This window comes from Elephas maximus, chromosome 19 (assembly GCF_024166365.1).
Source record: "Elephas maximus indicus isolate mEleMax1 chromosome 19, mEleMax1 primary haplotype, whole genome shotgun sequence".
Lineage (NCBI taxonomy): Eukaryota > Metazoa > Chordata > Mammalia > Proboscidea > Elephantidae > Elephas > Elephas maximus.
The window spans coordinates 52,999,779-53,022,361 of record NC_064837.1 but is presented as its reverse complement, the minus strand read 5'-3'; the positions used below and the strand labels follow the sequence as shown (position 1 = coordinate 53,022,361).

The following is a 22,583-nucleotide window of genomic DNA, read 5'->3' as shown; positions in this document are numbered from 1 at the left end:
ATTCAGGTGGGATATACTTAAGGTCATATTTTGGGTCTCATTGACTTGTTTTAATTTTCTTCAGCTTTAACGTAAACTTGCATATAAGCAATTGATGGTCGGTTTTTTTTCTTCTATAGTCATAACCTAGCCTTTTTCTGACTGATGATATTGAGCTTCTTCATTGTCTCTTTGCATAGAAGACCCTAAAGATTCCACAAAAAAACTGCTGGAACTAATAGAAGAATTTAGCACTGTTGTGGGGTACAAGAGCAACACACAAAAATCAGTTGGATTCTTCTTCACTAACAAAGACTTCTCCAAGAAAGAAATCAGGAAAATACTACTATTTTCAATACCCCCCAAATCAATAAAATACCTAGGAATTAACCTAACCAGGGACATAAAAGACTTATACAATGAAAATTATAAAATACTACAGGAGACTAAAATAGACCTACAAAAATGCTAGGACATCTTATGCTCACGGATTAGAAGACTTAATATAGTGGAAATGTCACTTCTTCCTAAAGTGATCTACAGTTACAATGCAATTCCAATACAAATCCCAACAGCATTCTTTACTGAAGTGGTAAAACTAAGAAACCCTGAATAGCCAAAGCAATACTGAAGAAAAAGAAGAAAGCAGAAGGTCTCACACTCCCTGATATCAAAACTTACTACTATATAGCCACTGTAATCAAAACAGCCTGGTATTGGTTCTGCAGTAGACACAAGAACCAGTGGAATAGAATTAAGAACTCAGAATTAAACCCAGCTATCGATGGACAATTGATTTTCCACAAGGGGTCAAAGTTCATTCAGTGGGACAGAAACAGCCTTTTTAATAGGTGATGCTGGCAGAACTGCAGAAAAATGAAACAGGACCCATACCTCACACTATACACAAAAACGAACTGAAAATGGATCAAAGGCCTAAATGTTAAACCTAAAACCATAGAATCCCTAAAAGACAACATAGGAAGAAAACTAGGGACCTCATCTTTTGTAAAAATAGGCTATCAAACATAACAAATGCATAAATAGAAGAAGACAAAATAGATAAATGGGACCTCATAAAAATTAAAAACCTCTTTATCAAAAGACTTTATTAAAAAGAGTAAATAGACAACCTACAAAGTGGGGCAAAAATCTTCGGAAACAATTTATCCAATGAGGGTCTTAATCTCCAAATCTATGTAAAACTGCAATAACTCAACAAAAAGACAACCCAATTACAAAATGGGCAAAAGACATGAATAGAGCATTCACGAAAGAGGACATTCAGGCAGCCAACAAACATATGAAAAGATGTCCACGATCATTAGCCATTAACCAAATAACCTGTTGCCATCGATTCGAGTCCGACTCATAGCGACCTTATAGATCAGTAGAACTGCCCCACAGAGTTTCCAAGGAGCGCCTGGTGGATTTGAACTGCCAACCTTTTGGTTAGCAGCCATTGCTCTTAACCATTATGCAACCAGGGTTTCCCATTAGCCACTAGAGAGATGCAAGTCAAAACTTCAGTGAGATACCATCTTACCCCAGCTAAAATGGCACTGATATTAAAAAAAAAAAAAAAAAGGATAACAAATGTCAGCAAGGATGTGGAGAGATTGGAACCCTTATGCATCATTGGTGGGACTGTTAAATGGTACAACCACCATGGAAAACTGTATGGTGCTTTGTCAGAAAGCTAAAAATAGAACTACCCTATGATCTGGCAGTCCCACACTTAGATATACACCCTAGAGACCTAAAAGTAATGATACAAACAGACATATGCACACCTATATTCATTGCTGCTTTATTCATAATGGCAAATAAATGGAAACAACCGAAGTGCCTATCAACAGATAAATGGATAAGCAAATTGTACTACATACATATAATGGAATACTGCACAACCATAAAGAACAATGAGTCCATGAAACATAACATGGATGGGCCCAGAGGGCATAATGCTTAGTGAAATAAGTCAAGTATATAACGACAAATATTGTATGATCTTTTATAAGAAGACAAAAATAAGTAAATAGAGAGGGACCAATGTTCACTGGTGGTTACCAGAGAGAGAAGGAGGGGTGGAGAAAGTATACTTTTTACCATAGAGACTAGTTACTTTTGGTGATGGGAAAAGTGGCTTCGAATGTGGATGTAGTGAGCACAGCACAAAGTAAAGACACATATTTATTTGAGCACGTATGAATTGATATAGACAAATTGGTTTATGGGTAGGTAAATGTGTGTGCATAGGTGAGAACAGATAGAAATGTCTATAAACCAAAAAAAAACAAACCCGGTGCCGTCGAGTCGATTCCGACTCATAGTGACCCTATAGGACAGAGTAGAACTGCCCCATAGAGTTTCCATGGAGCACCTGGTGGATTCGAACTGCCGATCTTGTGTTAGCAGCCGTAGCACTTAACCAGTATGCCACCAGAGTTTCCAGAAGTATCTATAATAGGTGTGTGAAATACAGATATGTAAATGCAGGCACATATGTTCATCGAAGACACAAATACGGATACTCCTCAGACTTAACCAAATACCTGCCAACATTGGTTGTCTGCATTTGAAGGCTTAGGTCCATAGTCTCGTGGGACAACTCAGTCAATTGGCATAACATAGTTGAGAAAAATCAAATCTGTGTTGTAGTAAAGTGAGTAGTGTCTGCAGTCTTAAAGCTTGTGGGCTGCCTTCTGAAATACAAATACAGGTCTCTACTCACCAGGAGCAAAACAATAAGAAGGTAACCAAAAGTACAGAAAAGAAACAAGTCTACAGGAGCCACAACCTCATCTACCTAACCTGATGGTGCCCTGCTACCACCACTGACCATTCTGACCAGGGTCACAATAGTTGATTCCAGATAGAATTCAAATTCTTATTAAAACAAAAAGCCAGACAAACTGGAAGAGTAGAGAACAGAGGACTCTCTGAGACTATCACCCTGAGACACTCTTTAAACTAGAATCGAGCATATCCCGTGAGATCACCTTCTAGCGAAAAAGCAAAATGGCACACAAAGGATGTTTTGGTGCCCTACTTCAAAACCATCACTGTGAGACCAAAAGGTCAGCAACTATTCAAAAGCAAAGATGAGAAGATAAGGAGCCAGGGAAACTAGAGTACTGAAACAGGAACGAATTGAACACAAAGAGAATGTTGACACATTGTAATAAATGTCACTGAAAAATTTTGTGTGGAAATTGTCAAACAGAGACCTAACTTGCTGTGTTAACTTTCACCAAAAAACTCGATGAAGTATTATTTAAAAAAAAAAAAAAAAAAGATACATTTCATAATGTGGAAGAATCTGGAAGACATTATGCTGAGTGAAATTAGTTGCAAAAGGACAAATACTGTATGAGACCACTATTATTAAGAACTCGAGAAATAGTTTAAACAGAGAAGAAAATATTCTTCAATGGTTACAAGAGTGGGGAGGGAGGGAGGGAGGGAGAGGGGATTTCACTAATTAGATGGTAGACAAGAACTATTTTAGGTGAAGGGAAAGACAACACAATACAGGAGAGGTCAGCACAACTGGACTAAACCAAAAGCAAAGAAGTTTGGTGAATAAACTGAACACTTCCAAGGCCAGCGTAGCAAGGGTGGGGGCTTGGGGGCCATGGCTTCGGGGGACATCCAGGTCAATTGGCATAATAAAGCCTATTAAGAAAACATTCTGTATCCCACTTTGGAGAGTGGCATTTGGGGTCTTAAATGCTAGCAAGTGGCCATCTAAGATGCATAAATTGGTCTCAACCCACCTGGAGCAAAGGAGAATGAAGATTACCAAAGATACAAGGTAATTATGAGCCCAAGAGACACAAAGGGCCACATAAACCAGAGACTACATCAGCCTGAGACTAGAAGAGCTAGATGGTGCCCGGCTGCAACCAATGACTGCCGTGACAGGGAACACAACTGAGAACCCCTGAGGGAGCAAGAGAGCAGTGGGATGCAGGCCTCAAATTCTCGTAAAAAAGACCAGACTTTATTAATAGTCTGACTGAGACTAGAAGGACCCTGGAGGTCATGGTCCCCAGACCTCCTGTTAGCCCAAGACAGGAACGATTCCCAAAGCCAGCTCTTCAGAGAGGGAGTGAACTGGACTATGGGATAGAAAATGATACTGGTGAGGAATGAGCTTCTTGGATCAAGTTAGACACAGGAGACTATGTGGGCAGTTCCTGTCTGGATGGGAGATGAGAGGGCAGAGGAGATCAGAAGCTGACCAGATGAACATGAAAATAGAAAGTGGAAAGGAGGAGTGTGCTGTCTTACTAGGGGGAGAGCAACTAGGAGTACATAGCAAGGTGTATATAAATTTGTATATGAGAGACTGACTTGATCTGTAAACTTTCACTTAAAGCACAATAAAAATTAATAAGAAAAGATCATTGCATAGATGAGTTTAGCAACTAACATTCTTATGACAGTGATATTTGTTAAGTATGCAGCTGCATCCATTCACCTTACTTTATTTTTAACATATAATTTGTCCAATGTAGGAACATAACAGAATGTGAGTATAGGTAGTCCCTGACTTTGGACAAGGTTACATTCCAGCAACTCCATCATTCTCATACAAGTTGAATACCTCTTTTTTTCATTACTGTTGCCTTTTATTATCAGTATCTTTAAAATCTAGTCTTTATTGTTTGGCATCAGTGTTGTAACAGTGAAGTCAGTGTTGTAACAGCTGTCGGGCACGTACACAGTTCAATTGTCATATGTACACAGTTGAATTATCATATGTTGTTAGAGTTGAATATTGCCCATCTTTCTATCCATTAAGACTCCCTACACGGATGCAGACTTCATGATAGACCACGCTGTAGCCTGCTTTTCAACAGTGTTTTGATCATGAGCAAATTACGTGCTGCAGCATTGTATGTAGTACATATTACTAACGATAAGATGTACCCAAAAACGGCCGTCGTAAGTGTGGTTCATCGTAACTTGATTAAGTCTTAAGTCGGGGACTATCTGTGTATACACATAAATGAATAGTAACCCGCTGCCATTGAGTTGATTGCATGCAACTCATGTTGATCCCATGCGTGTCAGAGTAGAACTTCACTCCATAGATTTTTCAATGGCTGTGACCTTTTAAAAGTAGGTCACCCTGCCCTTTTTTCGAAGCACCTCTGGGTATATTTTGGTTAGCAGCTAAGCGCTTAACTGTTGCATAACCCAGGGACTCTGAATGAATAGTAGGCTTGGTAATTTTTTTTAGATCTTTAAAGTTTTAAGTTATTTAAAATTTAATAATTTTTTTCCCGGTATTACAGATCACTATTTTTCAAATCTGTAAAGTAGAAGAGTCATTTTTTTCAAATAAATTCCTAAAGTAGGTAAAAAGTATAATTGTTCTAAGTGAAACAGGGCTGGTAAGGTTTAAAGCCAAATCTTCTAGATGTTCTTTGAACACAGTTTTGAAAATTCTGATATTTAGAGGATTATAATAGATCTGTTGAAATATGAGTGTTATCTAGCTAAATAGTACAGGTTTTTCTTGTGAAGGGAAAATCAAAGTTTTTTTGCCTTTTAGCCTTAGAGGTAACCAAATATGTGCTCTAAAGATAGAATCTTGATTATCATATGGACGCATAATGGTGACTGAGAGAGTACTAGATTGGGAACCAGAGGACCTAGTTTCTGATCCCAGAGCAAGTCATTTAACATCTCTGGACTTCAGTATTCTCATCTGTAAAGTGAAGCAGTTAAACGAGAATTGGAAGAGATTTCAGAGATAATCTTTTGTATTATTTCAGTAATCAGTTAAGTCCAGTTAACTCAAAGGACAGCCCAGCTAGACCATCCAGCCTTATCTTTAGTAATTTTGTTATCGTTAAGTTGGTTTTGAGTCACACTGTTTGGTTCTCATCCTTTTTCATAACTATCAAGAGGGAACACTAATATGATCTTTGTTTCTTATAGGTTCAACATGCACTGAAAAAATCTGAGAAGGCTTTGGATACCCTAAATAAAGCCATTGTTATTGACCCCAAGAACCCTCTATGCAAATTTCACAGAGCCTCAGTTTTATTTGCAAATGAAAAATATAAGGTAAGATATATATTGTAATGGTCTTCTGAATTGTGTTGCTTAATTTTGTACCCCTTGTTTTAATAAACTGAAAGTTATTTAGACTTTAATTTTGATCTGAGACAGTTCATTTACCCTATTTTCAAAAGCTATTAATTTCATTTTCTTTTGTGATTTTACCTTTTCATGGAGTAACTATAAGAAGCATGGATGTATGGATATTTAGGGATGTATGATTATCCCTTGTAAAGATTCGGTGTATAGAAATGCAATTTCAGTATATAGAAATTGAAAATTACAATTTCAATATATAGAAAGGCAATCCATCAAGGAGTTATCTTACAGATAAGACCCAAACCATCCTCATAAGACCAAAATAAGTGAATAGGTGACAAAGGAATATATGTGTTTATGTGTGTGCATCTATTCAACAAATATTAAGCACCTACTATGTGTCAGGTACTGTGCTATGTGTCAGCACTAGGAATATAGTGGCAAGCAAAGCAGCCACGTTTCCTGCCTTTGGGGAGCTTACCATCTAGTATCCCTCTAGAGGGAGAACAGACATTGGCCAAATAATCATGAAAATAATACATGTTGAGTACATGAAGGGAACATATTAGTGAGCTATGGCTTTTTTTTTTTTTTTTTTTTTTTATGGCTTATCACAAGCAGAACAGATCTAGTCCAATATATTTATCTCTTTAATTCCCATTCTGTTTCTCTAATTATGGACCCATAACCTGAAAAAAGTAGTGAGGAAAGAACAAGAGGAAGATTAAGAGACAAGAGGCATAAAGTAACAGGAGATTTTTGTTACAGTTTGTTTAGATGTAAACCAGAAATCTGAAGTTTTGTTTTAAAGGTCAGGTCACTTTTTGAAAAATTTAGGCTCTTCCTACTAAAAAAGTAAAAACTTACTTAAAAAATTAAATTTTAGTGCGCAGGAAAACTTGGGCGAAATAATCCCGTTTTAGTAGACGACTTCCCTTACAAATCTGTTCTGGTATACACTGGAATTTGCCAAAATTGAAAATACAAAACCAGTTATAATCTCTTAACTTTTTTTCAAGACCAATAAAGATATATAAGGAGATTAAATATTACATAATTTATCCTTTGTCATTTATTCAGTAATTCTTCTAGTCTTAACTCCATTTTTCTTTATGAATAAGTAGATTTTCTAATCCTCTGTTTCTGTTCTCGTAAAAAAATCTTCTTTTAATCTAATTAACACTTTTGAACTTTCAAATTGCTCTTCGAAATACTATGTAATTCATTTGTTTTCATGGTTTTGCATAGTTTTCACTGTTCTTTTTTAGATACATAGGTTCTTCAACTGAAGGATTTTATTCAGTTTATTATTCTTCGAAGCCATTTTAATGCTGACACACCTACCCGGATTACCATGTAGATCAACCATATACTTGCTTCAAGAATCTTAAATTCTGATCTGGTACATTGTCTAGACTGTAGTGGTTATAGGCATTTTTGGGTACCAGCTTGGGGGTTGGCTTAATTAAAAGGCCTACTCTGATGCATGAATTAGATATAGATAGGTGATGACTATATGAAAAGTTACCAATTGCTTCTGAAATGTCTTGGTTCCAAAATAGAAATCAAATGTTGGAAAAGGGCCACTTCAACCTCCCTCTGGCTAAACATTGCTAGCCACGGTCCTGTTTAATGTGTTGTATAAAAATCTAATCATTTAAGACCTTTTTAAGGCAAAAGTAAGAACTCTGATGTTACATTAAATACTGTTTCTCAATGAGTCTTTGTAATTAGCCTATCAGGGAGGATGCTAGTTGCATGAAATTTGGTAACAGTTATAAAATGCAGTCATAGAAAGAAAAAAAAAAAAAAAAGTATCAATTCTGAATTTTGTAGTGATGGAGAAGAGTTGGAGTGAGTCATCTTGATTAAAACTTCTTGAAAGCAGCTACTCTCATAAAAGTGTGGTACAGGGACTCTGGGTGTCCCCCAAACCCTTTCAAAGATTCCATGAGATCAAAACTATTTTCAAAATAATTCTTGGATCTTATTTGCCTTTTTCCCTCTTGTGAATGTACCTTTTTCACTCTCATGAATGTGTGGTAAAATTTTCCAAAGGCTACACGATGTGTGATATCACAACAGATTGAATGCAGAAGCAGATACGAGAATCCAGCTGTCTCCTATTAAGCCAGACATAAAAGATTTGCAAAAATGTTAAACTATGGCACTCTTCTCACTGATTTTTTGTTGTTGTGGCAAATATGGTTATTTTTCATTAAAAAAATATGTTATGTATGTAATAGGTTTATTAATTGTTACTTTTAATATTTTTTAAACTTCTCAGTTTTAATTTCTGTTGAATATTACTAGCTATCACAAAAACTCTTTGACTCCTGAGTAAACTTTAAGAGCATAAAAAGATCCTGAGATCAAAAAGTGTGATAATTACTGCCCTGACATATTAAAGTCAATCTCAGTCCTCTTCACTATGATACAGACTTCATCAGTCATTATCGGTAATGTTTGACAAATATAACTCAGTGATCTTAATATCCATGCCCACAGATGTTTCATTTTGCTATTCTATTCCATGTATATCCTACAATTTTTAACACTATGAAAGGACACCATCTACCTCATAGAGTTACAATATCTAATAAATCTTTCATTCCCCGCAGGCAACTCTGATTCTCAGACACGTTAAGCCTGTCAGTTCCTTTGAGTAGGTTTCTCTTGGATTGCCAGTAATTAGGAAGAGAGTGGTGTGTTAAAGATGCACCATATTGGCTTCCTACAAACTTACAAACTTGCCTAAAAAACCTGTCGCCTTTTAAACAGATATACTGCCTACGATAATGTGTATGTGTGTTTTGCCTTAAGTCTTTTTATCCCACTTTTTATTACAGAAATTTTCAAAACATCACTGTAGTTGGTAGAATAAGAATATAATGAATACCCATACACCAACTACCCAGCTACTTTCCACTGTTGTTATGTGCTGTTGAGTTGATTCCGACTCAGCGGCCCTATAGGACAGATTAGAACTGCCCCATAGGGTTTCCTAGTCAGAAATATTTACTGGAATGGATAGCAAGGTCTTTTCTCATGAGGAGTCACTGGTAGGTTCCAATGCTGACCTTTCAGTTAGCAGCTGAGCACTTTAACCATGGTACCACTAGGGCTCCTTACTTTCCACAGTACTTCACACAAAAAGATTTTAAGTAAACTTTTTAAATGTCTCCTAGAATGCCAGTAAAAAAAATTTATAAAAGCCAAGATACTACATTTGGCCTTTAGTTATAAGGGGGAAAATGTATTAAACTTTTTTGGAATTGTGAAATAGGATTGGTTCTTCATTCTTATGCCCTTTTTAGAGAAATAAAACTAAAGTCATATTAAGCCAACCAAACCAAACCCATTGCAGTAGAGTCTATCCCAACTCATGGCGACCCTATAGGACAGAGCAGAACTGCCTCACAAGGTTTCCAAGGAGCGGCTGGTGGATTCAAACTCCCAACCTTTTGGTTAGCAGCCAAGCTCTTAACCATTATGCCACCAGGGCTCCAAAGTCATATTAAGAATACCAATAAAGAAAGAAATTTCCTTATGCTGTCTAAATTCCATAACTATCTGATACCTTTACTAGCCCACCATCTTTGATCACTGCTTTACTCTTATTTTTTCTTTATATGAAAGTAAATGTGCCTTAGAAACTTATGCTCCCTCTTTTGGGGATAAGAATTATCAATGGCTGAGTATATACTTCGCCAATTCACTTATTGTTCATGTAAATTTTTAATTGTTTTTAACCAACCATGCTTATACTACTATAATAGGCAGAACAGTGCCCCCCAAAAGATGTATACACCCTAATCCTCAGTACCTGTGAATATATCTTACATGGCAAAAGGGTCTTTGTAGATGTAATTAAGGATATGAACCTTGAGATAGGGAGTTAATCCTGGATTATTCTCATGAGCCCAATCTAATCACATAAATCCTTAAATGTGAAGGACCTTTCCAGGCTATAGTAAGAGAATCAGAGTGACTCACAGCAGTTTGAGAAGGACTCTACCAGCTATTGCTGGCTTTGAAGATGGAGGAAGGGGGTTACAAGTCAAGGAATGCAGGCAGCCTCTAGAAGCTGGGAAAGGCAGGGAAACAGATTCTTTCCAGAAAGGAAGGTAGCCATGCCGACAGCTTGATTTTAGCCCGCAGAGACATGTGTTGAACTTCTAACCTACAGAGCTGTAAAGTAACAGATGTGTTGTTTTAAGCCATCAAATTTATAGTAATATGTTACAGCAGCACTAGAAAACTAATACGATTATACATACTGTTCTACAACTTGCTTTTTTCATTTAACACTCCCCTGTTAATAGATGAAAATAGAGCCCTGTTAACAGATGGCTGTACTTATCCCTTCTTTTTTTTTAACCTAACCTACAGTGGATTTTGTTTACTACAAAGAGGCATAGCAAAGAAAACAAAAAGTAAATAACCTCTGTGGACATTAAAGGGAAATAAAATATAATGTTCATAAAGTTAGAAAATTTAAAAAGTTACCAAATGAAAAATAGAAGGCTCTCCCCTCATTTCCTCAATCATCTCCTCCTCGAAGGTAAACCATTCTTACCTAGTTTGAGGGTACATATGTATTGATTTCTACCAGGAGAAAAAAAATGATGGATATACTCACATAAACGTATTTGTAAAATATGTATGCATATACCCATGTAATTGGTGGTATGTGTGCTTTGACGCAAAAAGGAATAGTACATAGTACTGTACATCTGGCTTTTGCTTTTTTACTTAAACAGCTGAACACCTACAGATGTACCTGATTCTTTGTAACAACTACACAGTGTTCCGCAGAGTATGGATCATTATTTAACTAGGCTCCAGTTACACACTTTGGTGGTTTTTAGTGTTTTACGATAACAATAATGTGGGGTTGGTTGTTCTCATATAGATTGTTTAGTGAACTTTTTTGAGTATATCCCTGGGGCAAATTCCTAGTAGTGGGATTGCTTAATCAATGTTTACATGTTAACTGGATAGATAATGCTAAATTAGCATCACAAACAGATTGCATCAATTTACATTTCCACCCTCAGTGATCAGGATACCTGTTTCTCCTAACTCACCCCTGCTAAATTTATGTAACATCAAAATTTTATTTTTTTCCCTTTTCTAGATTTAAAAGAAATGGAGCATAATCTCATTTTTGAGGCCAGTTTTAATGATGATCTTTCTCCTTTAATACAAATCTAATTCTCCTGTCCTTTCTCTGTCAACCCACCTTGGAGCAATGAATGGTCACAAGATAACTAGACAGCTTTAACTCAATTCAGAAGGTTACACTTTAGCCTTTTCATCAGTAGTTGAAATGGCAGATTAATATTCAAAGTGGTTACATCATGGAGAAGAGCCATTCACAGAACTTAATTTCTGCAGCTTAATTTTCAAAGCACTTTTATACACGATGTGATAGGTTTTCATTATTTTAAATAAAATGGTAACAATAACAAGGATTGTCACCACCTGCGTATTTCATAGAGCGATTGTGTGTGTGTGTGTGTGTATTTCAGTGTACTTCTGGTGAATGCCTGCCATTTCTTAGTCCCTGTTGTTGTAAGTATTTTTCATGCATTCTGTTTTCACAACAAGAATTAATGCAATAAGGAAGTACATTGGTTGAGATTTAATAAGCTTTTGTTAAGATGATTAGGGAAATCTAATAAATAAAAGCTCTTGCCTAGGCAAAACTTTGTAAAATTTTGCTATTCTAAGGTTTTTCTTTGTTTTTTTTTTCCCCCCTTGTAGTCTGCTTTACAAGAACTTGAAGAACTGAAACAAATTGTTCCCAAAGAATCCCTCGTTTACTTCTTAATAGGAAAGGTAAAGATTGGGGCCATGGTCCTGAACTGTGACTTTCATAGCAAATATTAACTTTTGAAGAATAAATATGATACCAATTTTACATTTATCGAGCAAATTCAGCTAGAACCCTGAACTAAATGTGCTGGAAACAAAGAGTGGATTTAGTTTTAATATTTAAGAAGATGATATCCTAATGAAGGAGCAAAAATATACACCCCAGAATCCTAACCCTACTGTGGTTAGAACTAGATTAGCACTGGCAGCAGCCAAGGCCAATAGTGAGTTCATAACTGAGACTACCGCATGGAAAGCCCTGAGTTTCCAATTCACAATAAGATATTTAGAAATTCCCAAGAAGAAGAACATTAATGGCACTGTGTTGCCTTGACTAGAAGAAAAAGCTTCTATGTTTTCCAAGGCCAAACTAGTCAGGACTTTACAGACTGGGCCCCCAGATGCCAGTTAAGGTAGCTAGGAATAGTGGACAGGTGTTGAGAGTTGATATAACTATACTTAAAACCACTATAAATGAGTGCTAATAAAGCAGCTTATAGTCTACTTCTGCCTATTGTCATTGTTTCAGTGTCAGTCAGATTTACTGGAAGCTCAGCACCTGAGATAAAACCAATTGCCCTTGAGTTGATTCCGATTCATGGCTACCCCATGTGTGCAGAGTAGAACTGCACGCCATAGAGTTTTCAATGCTGTAGCCTTTTGGAAGCAGGTCTCCAGACCTTTTTTCTAAGGTACCTTTGGGTGGGTTCAAATCACCAACCTTTTGGTTAGTAATTGAGCACTTAACCATTTGTGCCACCCAGGGACCCCAAGAACACTGCTCTATAGGGTTTTCAATGGCCATGATCTTTCAGAAGTAGATTGCCAGGCTTTTCTTCTGAGGTGCCTCTGTGGATTTGAACTACCAACCTTTCGGTTAGTAGCCAAGTGCTGAACCATTTGTACCGCCTCCCCCTGCCCCAACCCCGGAAGCCCAGAATGGGCCTAGAGCACATAAATCAGGAGCCTAATTTAAATAAGCGTTTAGGATTTTGAAGTTGAAGCTCACAACTTAATGAAAAATGTAGTGCTGCTGTTTATTTTTAGGTTTACAAGAAGTTAGGTCAGACGCACCTCGCCCTGATGAATTTCTCTTGGGCTATGGATTTAGATCCTAAAGGAGCCAATAACCAGATTAAAGAGGCAATTGATAAGCGCTACCTTCCAGATGATGAGGAGCCAATAACTCAAGAAGAGCAGATCAGTGAGTATCATCCATATGAATTAGGCTTGTATATGGAAACACCACATCAGAATTCGGTAAAATCAAACAGGTATTTCTTTATGACAGAGAAAACAAATTTTTTTAGTAGTGAGAAAGCTACCTTTTGCATAAGAATTTGTGGGCTACTCTTTTTATTTTATTTTTCTAGCTGTGGTGTATTCTTTACACCAAGTGGAATTTTGGGGAAATTGAGCAGGACGAACGTGTACATACGGAGTCAGGTAATTAGTCTCAAGTCAGGGTCTAGTTTGCTGTATGCCTTTGACAAATCCATTGCTGATTTTTACCTAGGCCTCAATTTACGTTTGAATGTATGTCTGATCTCTTCATAGAAATGAAATAGAAAAAAAAAAGATAGATATGAAGGTATGCCGAAAACTTTATGAGTCCTAAGTAAATGAGTAGATCTGTAGTAGTGGCAATTAAAATTCTTTGAGGCTATAGTAAGTCCAAATATATGGCTAATACATGTAAATTTAGGGGTCAGGAAAAGAAGCGGGAACAAAAAATTATAGTTTAAATCAGTAAATACTCTATCTCTAAACTGAATGTATATCTTAAAATAATTAGTGAGAACCAAGATTCAGCATATCAATATTTTTTTGAAAAGAATTGAGAACCTTCTAATGAGATAAACTAAAATGCTTTTGTTCCAGAAGACTTGGTGTAAGGCTTCTAATTGAAATTATAATTCCTATAATCCCAATAACATTTTTTCTGAAGGTTATGTTCATTATTTCTGTGGACTAGCAAGGGCTGTCCCCAAAGTAGAGCTGATGATTGGGGGTAGGGAGATGTTAGTCTTTTTTTAAGTCTAAGAGAACCAGCTTTAATCATGTGTAGAATGTTCTTTCGATTAAACATCTAAAATTAATGCCCAAGCACCTAAGACAAGAATAAGGAATGTATGAGGGAGAAGCAGTTTTGGTAGTTAAAACCCTCAAAGTTTCAGTACAATAAACAAATCTAAGACATGCTGTAAAGAGCTTGAATTGCATTTTATTAAAAATCAGGATTTGGTGCTTTTTTAAGGGCTTTTATTTACGCTTTCGTCTCAGTCTGAATGTAAAACAGTTTCCCTATTTGTTTCCGTGAACGAGAAAAAGTACTTGTCAGATACCTTACCGTAGACTATTGTTTTGTTTTTAAAGTGGGAACAGATGAATCCCAGGAGAGCAGCATGACAGATGCAGATGACACACAACTTCATGCAGCTGAAAGTGATGAATTTTAACTTCCGGGAATCAGACTTTTGCAACTGGATGTGTGACTAGTGCTGACATGTTACTTGTCCCTCCATGTACTGAGTCTTCACTCCTGAGCCGGCGGTGTCATCATCCATCACTTATACCATGAGTGTGCCACTTTCATTGGACCCTGACTGTTCACAGAATGAAAGGCAGTGCAATATTTAGCTGCTAATGAGACTGGCTCTTACACCAGTATGAATGACGATTTAGGGGAGTCAGGTGGGGGACTTTCTTTTTTTTCTTTTTCTTTAATCTCCCTTTGTTGGAAAGCTATCATGGAAGGAAGAGTTATGTTTTATCTTGAAAGAACCATTAGATAGGGAAAATAGTGATGAACCAGAATTTCTTGGCCTTTTTTCTGAATTTTGTTTTTATTTGGTTCTGTTCTTGATAAACAGAGAGACGGATCTTCATTTCTAGGTTCTTCAAGAATGGTGTTAGCAAGTGCCAGATGGAACAATAAAAGACATTGCCTATAACAGAGTAACTTGATTGCCAAGGAATGTAAATTACCTTAAACTTGCAGTGTCTCCCATAAACAAGTGTAATGGGTATGTTGAGACTCATGTAGGAATCAAATATCATTTCATACAGTGTACACTTATTCTTGGCAAGAATGCTTTCAACCAAGAATTTAATTTATTCACCCTGCTTCACAGTGTTGATCATTGTTGTCTTGGTATTGAAAACTTTAAAGTTGATCCTTACCATATTGTCTTTTCTCTTTGAGCTCTGTGGGATCACCTTTAACATTCAAAGATGATAGTGTGCTTGTCCACTGAAAAGCCAAAACAAGGCCCTTAATAACCATTTAAGTTCACCATAAGAATCAGCATGAGAACACTAAAGTGGAGAGACTTGAAGAGATCATGACAGTAAAAGCCTTAATACAATCATAATTGCACCATACCTTGAATCTATGTTTGTTCAAAACAGTATCCCTTTGATTTTTCTAAGTGTTTAAGCAGGGTGCAGTCCATTCTTTTCAGCTCTGTGCTTTTGATTATTTTCAGTAGTATCAGTCATCAAAACATCTTCTAAGAGCAATTGGATTTAGGATATTTGACATTTTTAGTTGAGGGGAGAAAAAAACATTCTTATGACGGAGACGTATGTTCTCTCCTGAGTTTAAGTCATAGCATAGGTTGGTGTCCTTGGGAAATTGCCCCAATTTTAAAGATCTAATTATGCATAATAAAATGAAAATTATTGAAATTTCACAGTAACATTTAAACAGTCTTAAATTGTATATCTCCTTTATTTTAATTGTTGAAAATTTTAGAGAAACTTCAGTTGTTAACATTTTATTAAGTGCCAATTTCAGAATATAACGTATTATAGTTTCTTAATGAATGGCAGGCCTGCAGTTATTATTTTGGATTATTTGATGAAGGACAAATTTATCTACTGGTTACCTGTATTAGTTAGTCAAACTGTGAAAATAACAGAAGATTTGAAAACATTTTAACCTGTAGACTCAGTAAATGCCTATCTTTTGCTGTTAATATGCTCATTTTTGAACATGGATTAGATACCATTATAAATGAATTAAAGTCAGAGTCATAGATTAGGTATTGGGTGCCAGAGAGGTGTTTAACAAAATTTCCTTCCTGAATCCAGGTCTGTGTGCTACCTTAAAAAAAAAAAAAAATCACTTATAAGGAAAAGTTGGAAGTAAATGAGTATCATTAAAAATTCCCACAGGCTAATGCTTGGATTCTAACAAATATTCCGTTTTATTATGTATTAGTTCTATAATATTTAATTTTAGATTCTTTTATTTTTAAATCTACAGATCATAAGCCAGCTGCATAACAGTATCAAATCTAGAGTTTCATAGAAAGCTTCAACCTGAGCTCTGTGTTACAAAGCCTGGAGAAAGCTAAGCACATAACATAATTTGCTGAGGTGTAATTAGTTATCATTTCATAGTAGGAATTTATGTCCTGTGCCAGAGGCGAGAATATTTCTGGTACTGATTTTGAGACCAAGGGTCAAAGGATGGCTGTAGAGGGCATGCCATGGCAATGGCTGACTGAGGGACACTTGAAGCCCAATCTTGGCCTAATTTCTTTTTTTCCCTCACACCTACTTTCAAAGTCATTTAGCTGTACGGAGCCTTATTTCTCACCTAGTGACTGTTTCTGGCTAGTTTGTTTTGTTTCACATGAAATGGGGATCAAACAACCAGAAGAGGAAACGCATTTTGATCCAGCAAAATGCTTGCTTCGGATTTCATAAGTTATTTTGAAGGAAATTAAAAATCCTAAGTACTTTGACACCGTTTTTTCTGTGTAAGCTTTTCACACACACTCACACATATATACATATACACACACACTTGTGTTCAGAAGTTAATACCATAGAGTTGGATTTTTTTCCTCTTGGAAATGGTTCTTAACTCTGGGATTTTAGAAGATTGGAAATACGTTTTCAAGAGAACTATGGTACTCAAAATAATGAAAGTGGTCCCTAATTTTTCTGTATTTCATTACTTTAAAATTTTTTATTTTTTCCAAGAAATGCAAGTAACATTTGAACCATGCTGCTGTTGTACCTTAAACAAAAACTCAGTGATAGCCAGTATTTAGTCTATTAAAAATGTTCTTTTTAAAGAAAAAAGTTTGGAAGTCTCTGATTAGCCAGAGTATAGTATGGGTCTTCATGGAGAAATATGGTAAACCATTTTTCTTTGTGAAAACCTAGGAAAATGCAAGTGTGGGTATGATGTGTGTGTTCTATTTGCATTGAAACAATGTAATTTTGGTCTTCTTTTTGCTTTTCCTGACTTATTTCAGAAATTGTACAGTCTTGGGGGGGAGTCTTTTCTGTTAATATATTTGCAATTCATTAAAAGATATGGAAAATCGAAATAAATTACTTTTGAAACAGTTTATAATCAAGTTGTTAAAGCTATATAAGATCTGTGCCATCGGTATTTTTATAGTAAGGCACAGCAAAACAGATGAAAGATTACAGTTTTATGTTCCACAGACATCTAGGGCAATGCTCTCGTTTTTTAACTTACGCCCTCTTCTAATATATATATTTTTAAAAACTTACACCATCTTTTAGCATTATTTGGGATTTCAAAATAAATACTGTGACTAAAAAAAAATGATAATTTCTAGAATACATTCTTTTCTAACTACAAATGTCCCTTGCCAGCAGCTGTGACTTTACAAGTCAACTGCTTTTTTTAATAATTTCTGAAATTCCTCTAAAAGAGACACAAAGCTTTTTGTTCCAATTAGAATCTGTTTTAAAAAATCAAGATCTGAAAGAGATAGAATTCAAAAACTAAATTTTATTCTAGTTTGAAAATCGTTTACTTTTTTGCTATCTTGGAGGAAGTGCAGAGAGCTGACAGGTTTTGTTCAGACTGGAAGAAAGGGTAGCAAGAGGAAAGAACACCTGAAGTGGGGCCAGAGCTGGGCAGATCTAAGATTTCTTAACTTTGCTTGTTGATATTTGCCATTGAGTCAGTCCTGACTCATGGCAACCCTATATGTGCAGAGTAGAACTTCTCCATAGGGTTTTAAAGGTTGTGACCTTTTGGAAGCAGACCTCCAGGCCTGTCCTCCAGGAAGCCTCTGTGTTCAAACTACCAACCATTCGGCTAGTACTGAAGCGCTTAACGGTTTGTGCTACCCAGGAATTCTCTACCTCTGCTTAGGACCTGACGTTTACTGTCAGGCAGGGATAAATAGACATAGAAGTGTTCTTTGGCTTGTTCAACTGCTAAAGAATGGCTCATGAAGGTTCAGTATAGGTTTTATTTTTCTTTATATCTGCATACTTTGTTAAATAGCTATGTTTAGTGAGAGCTTGCTATGTATACTGTTAATTGCTTTATGTACAATTTTTTCATTCCTCAAAACAACCCTACAAGGTAGGCATTACCCCATTTTACAAAAGAGAAAACTGAAGCTCAGCTAGTAAATGATAGACTGGAGACTTTTGGCATTAGTGATGTTCGTGCTTTTATTTAGTTGGGAGTTCCTCTGGAAGTTTCCAGTTATGTTCGGTGTTAACTGTTGTGTGTCCCTTCTAATATTTTGAAATAGTCTACTAGAAAGTATCATAAAGAGGTCCAGGTTTCACAGAGGAACCTTTATTATGAACCACAGGTTCAAATCTACCGTATGTATAGTCCCTTGATGGGGCTTTGATCTGTATCTTGTGTCTACTTTGTCATACTAAAATTGAAAGTGTTTTTTTTTTCTCCTTTGAGAGGCTAGAACTTGATTTAAAGTAGAAATTTTAATTCTTTAATTTTCTTTTGGCTCTTACATTTTTTCCTTTGCAATTTCTTCTATCACAAGCATCCTTTTTATATTCAACACTGTCAAAATAGAATTTTCAATTTAGCGCTAAGAGCTATGTTCGAGGAAATGAATTCAAACCTTGAAAATGCAGAATGCTTCACTGGCATTTGAATAAGAAAAGAGGTAGAGTAACAATGGAAATCTAAGAACCATGGAGTATAATTAAGGTTTCTAATCATGTATTTTTAAAAACCACTAAACCGGTATCTAGGAAATGTAGATGTTGCTCCTCAGTATAGCTGTGTTACAGTGCACAATTTACTATTTTTCTCACCAGCACAAAGAAGATAAGATCTACCCTTCTTACTTCATAGAGACCTTTGTGAGCACGAGTGTGTTAAATTATGGTGGAAGTGCTTTGTAAAATTAAAGCCCTATACAGACATACAGTGGTATTAATGAAGTGGAAATGATGTACTGGGAAGCAGATTGGACTGATGCCAACACATGATTCCTATGAGACAAGTCCACTGAAGAGCTGTATTGTGATCTAGAACAGGTATTAACAAATTTTACCCTGCAGGTCAAATTGGCCCGTTGTCTGCTTTATAAATAAAGTTTTATTGGAACACAGCCATGCCCATTGGTTAAGAGCTAAGGCGAGCTACAGCTGCTAACCATAATTTCAGCAGTTTGAATCCTTGGAAACCCTATGAGGCAGTTCTGTTCTGTCCTATAGGGTCACTAAGTCGGAACTGACTCAACAGCAACGGATACGGGTGCCTTCTGGCTACAGTGACAATTGAATAGTTGTGACAGAGACTGTGCGGTCTACAAGGGTTTAAAATATTTACTGTCTTTTTATAGAAAAGATTTTGTGACCCCCTGATCTACAACTTAAAGCAGTATTGGCATGATCTGCAAATTACCCAAAGGTCTGAGGTGTTAGATTTAGTGCATCACTGAGCAAGGCGCTACACAAGAAGCAAAATTCAACAGTAGTTCTTAGTTTCTCAGTGAAAATGGTTGGTTGGGTAAAAGAATTTCCTTGTATATAATAGCACTCCTTAAACTTACTGCCAGTTTATAGCACTTATACCAATTGATTCTACATCTGTACGTATAACCATTTGCATATCTTAAATTTATATTTAGCATTTACAGAGTACTTTGATATGTACGTAGTCCCATTTCATCTTTACAGTCTTATAAGGTAAAGCACATATAAGCTCTGAGCCAAGGAAATGTAAGGCTCAGAGAAACCAAGGTATTTAAAAAAAAAAAAAAAGAGAGAGAGAGAGAAAGCTGTCTGGAGGTGAGATGAGAAGGCAGAGGGGGACAGGAGTTGGTTGAATGGACACAAGAAGTACAGGGTGGTGAGGAGGAGTGTGCTGTCACATTGTAGGGAGAACAGCTAGGGTCACATAAAAATGTGTGTATGAGTTTTTGTATGAGAAACTGACTTGAATTGTGGACTTTCACTTAAATCACAATAAAAATAAAATAAAATCCCAGGAACGGCCCAGCATACTTTTGCTTACAGGTTATTGGGCAGGACTGGGTTATATATAATCATACCTAACTCAAGGGATGCTGGTAAAATTAGAATCTGGTAAAGGGGAATGGATTTGCAGTGACTGGTTTAGATAAATCATGATTATCTCCTGGGGTTGTCATAAAGAACTCGGAATTTTGTTAGCAAGGGAAAAGAAGATGAGGAATGGCTGTTGGCACAGCTGTAGAGGAGTCAGTGCTCTTTGTAAATCTTGTATTCAGCAACCTTAGTGAACTTTGTTATTCTAAGAATTTGTAGCTATTTAAAAATTATGTTACCTGCAAATGATGTTCATTTCTTTCTAATCCTTGTATAAAGTACATTGTTTCTTTTTTCATTTCTTATTGTCTTGGCCAGGGTCACCAATATTATGTTGAACGATAGCAGTGAGAAAGGCGAGCATTCATTGTCTTATTCCCAGTCTTTCAGAAAGTACGTCTTAATTTTCACAAGTTTCACATGTGCTTTCAACTCAGTGACACAAACTAAAGTCACTGATAAGCAGTATGTTCCATTTGTTAATCTTGTTGCCATTCTGAACTCTCAACTTCTACTTCAACTACCACTTATAACCATTGATAATACCGATTAATATAGCTCCCTTCTATTGCTAGTTTTCAATGGTCTTCATCATAATTAGGTGCTGAAATGTTTCTGTCTATTAAAAGTATGTTGAGACTCTTGGGGCTGGAGAACAATAGCAGTAGCCTGATTCCAAATCTTCCCCTCACCCAAAACAACCATAAAATCAAAGAGAACAAGTAAAAGCTACATAGGGCTCATACCTTCATTATTAGGTGAACACGGTAACTTCAAATTACCTGAAAGTAAAAGACAAACTATCCAACAGGGATCCTGCTCCCACCACAAGCCTGTGGCTATGGAGAGCAAGGAAAGGGAGGTTAAAACACTTGGGGACAAAGAATGGGAGTAGAAGACAAAGAGTAGAATGGAGTAGAGAACTTAAAGGAAGCACAGACAGAATCTCCAGAAACAGAAAGTGAAATAATAAATGCCAACATACTGAACACAGGTTGGGACTTTGTAGATTATAACTCTCGCTTTGGGGAAGGGACTTTGCATTTAGAATAAAGTGGTCCACATCCATACAAAACTTAAAAAGGCTAGAAAATGTGAGTTAATCTACTGCTGAAAGTCTCCACCAAAAAAACAAACCGCAAGGCTGAAGAAAACAAATATTCTTAAAATTATATATATATGAAGTGAAAACCAGTTTATAAAAAATGAATAGAAATGGGAAAAAAATTGGATAAATTTGGCTATATGAAAATAACCTTTTCTGTGGCAAAAAGCACTGTTAACAGAAGACAAATCACAAGCTGGGAAGAAACATTTTCCACATATATCAGATAAAGAGCTAATGCTCTTAATTTATGTTTAAAAAAAAACTTAAAATTTAAGGAAAAACTATAGAAAAATGGACAAAACATACAATTCACAAAAATATATTTAAAAAAGCCCTTAACTGGACCAAAAGCAGTTTCCGGGATAAACTGAATGCTTCGAAGGTCAGCGGAGCAAGGGCGGGGGTTTGGGGACTATGGCTTAAGGGGACTTCTAAGTCTACTGGCAAAATAAATTCTATTAAGAAAACATTCTGCATCCCACTTTGAAGTGTGGCGTCTGGGTTCTTAAATGCTAAGAAGCGGCCATCTAAGATGCATCAATTGATCTCAACCCACCTGGAGCAAAGGAGAATGAAAAACACCAAGGTCACAGGATAACTATGAGCCCAAGAGACAGAAAGGGCCACATAAACCAGAGACTTACATCATCCTGAGACCAGAAGAACTAGATGGTGCCCGGCCCAACCGATGACTGCCCTGACAGGGAACACAACAGAGAACCCCTGAGGGAGCAGGAGAACAGTGGGATGCAGACCCCAAATTCTCATAAAAAGACCAGACTTAATGGTCTGACTGAGACTACAGGAATCCCGGCAGTCATGGTCCCCAAACCTTCTGTTGGCCCAGGACAGGAAACATTCCTGAAGACAACTCATCAGACATGGAAGGGACTGGACAATGGGTTGGAGAGAGATGTTGATGAAGAGTGAGCTACTTGTATCAGATGGACACTTGAGACTGTGTTGGCATCTCCTGCCTGGAGGGGAGATGGGAGGGTAGAGAGGGTTAGAAACTGGCAAAATTGTCACAAAAGGAGAGACTGGAAGGAGGAAGTGGGCTGACTCATTAGGGGGAGAGTAAATGGGAGCATGTAGTAAGGTGTATATAAGTTTATATGTGACAGACTGACTTGATTTGTAAACTTTCACTTAAAGCACAATA

General features: G+C 36.6%; 2 protein-coding genes across 7 annotated transcripts in view; one reads left to right on the top strand and one right to left on the bottom strand.

The window, feature by feature from the left end:
* Positions 1 to 22,572, top strand: part of CDC27 (cell division cycle 27) — a 70,292-nt gene extending 47,720 nt beyond the window's left edge. For 3 of the 6 annotated variants that reach the window (XM_049861619.1, XM_049861618.1, XM_049861621.1), the window contains exons 16-19: positions 5,935 to 6,063; positions 11,866 to 11,940; positions 13,024 to 13,180; positions 14,353 to 22,571. In XM_049861619.1, coding sequence (XP_049717576.1) covers positions 5,935 to 6,063; positions 11,866 to 11,940; positions 13,024 to 13,180; positions 14,353 to 14,435 — 444 coding nt within the window. In that variant the 3' untranslated portion in view covers positions 14,436 to 22,571. Of the gene's footprint in view, positions 1 to 5,934; positions 6,064 to 11,865; positions 11,941 to 13,023; positions 13,181 to 14,352 lie in introns of those variants that run through there. The other 3 variants (XM_049861622.1, XM_049861620.1, XM_049861623.1) reach the window with 3 other exon arrangements.
* STH (saitohin) overlaps positions 1 to 22,583 on the bottom strand; it is a 283,897-nt gene that overhangs the window by 18,469 nt on the left and 242,845 nt on the right.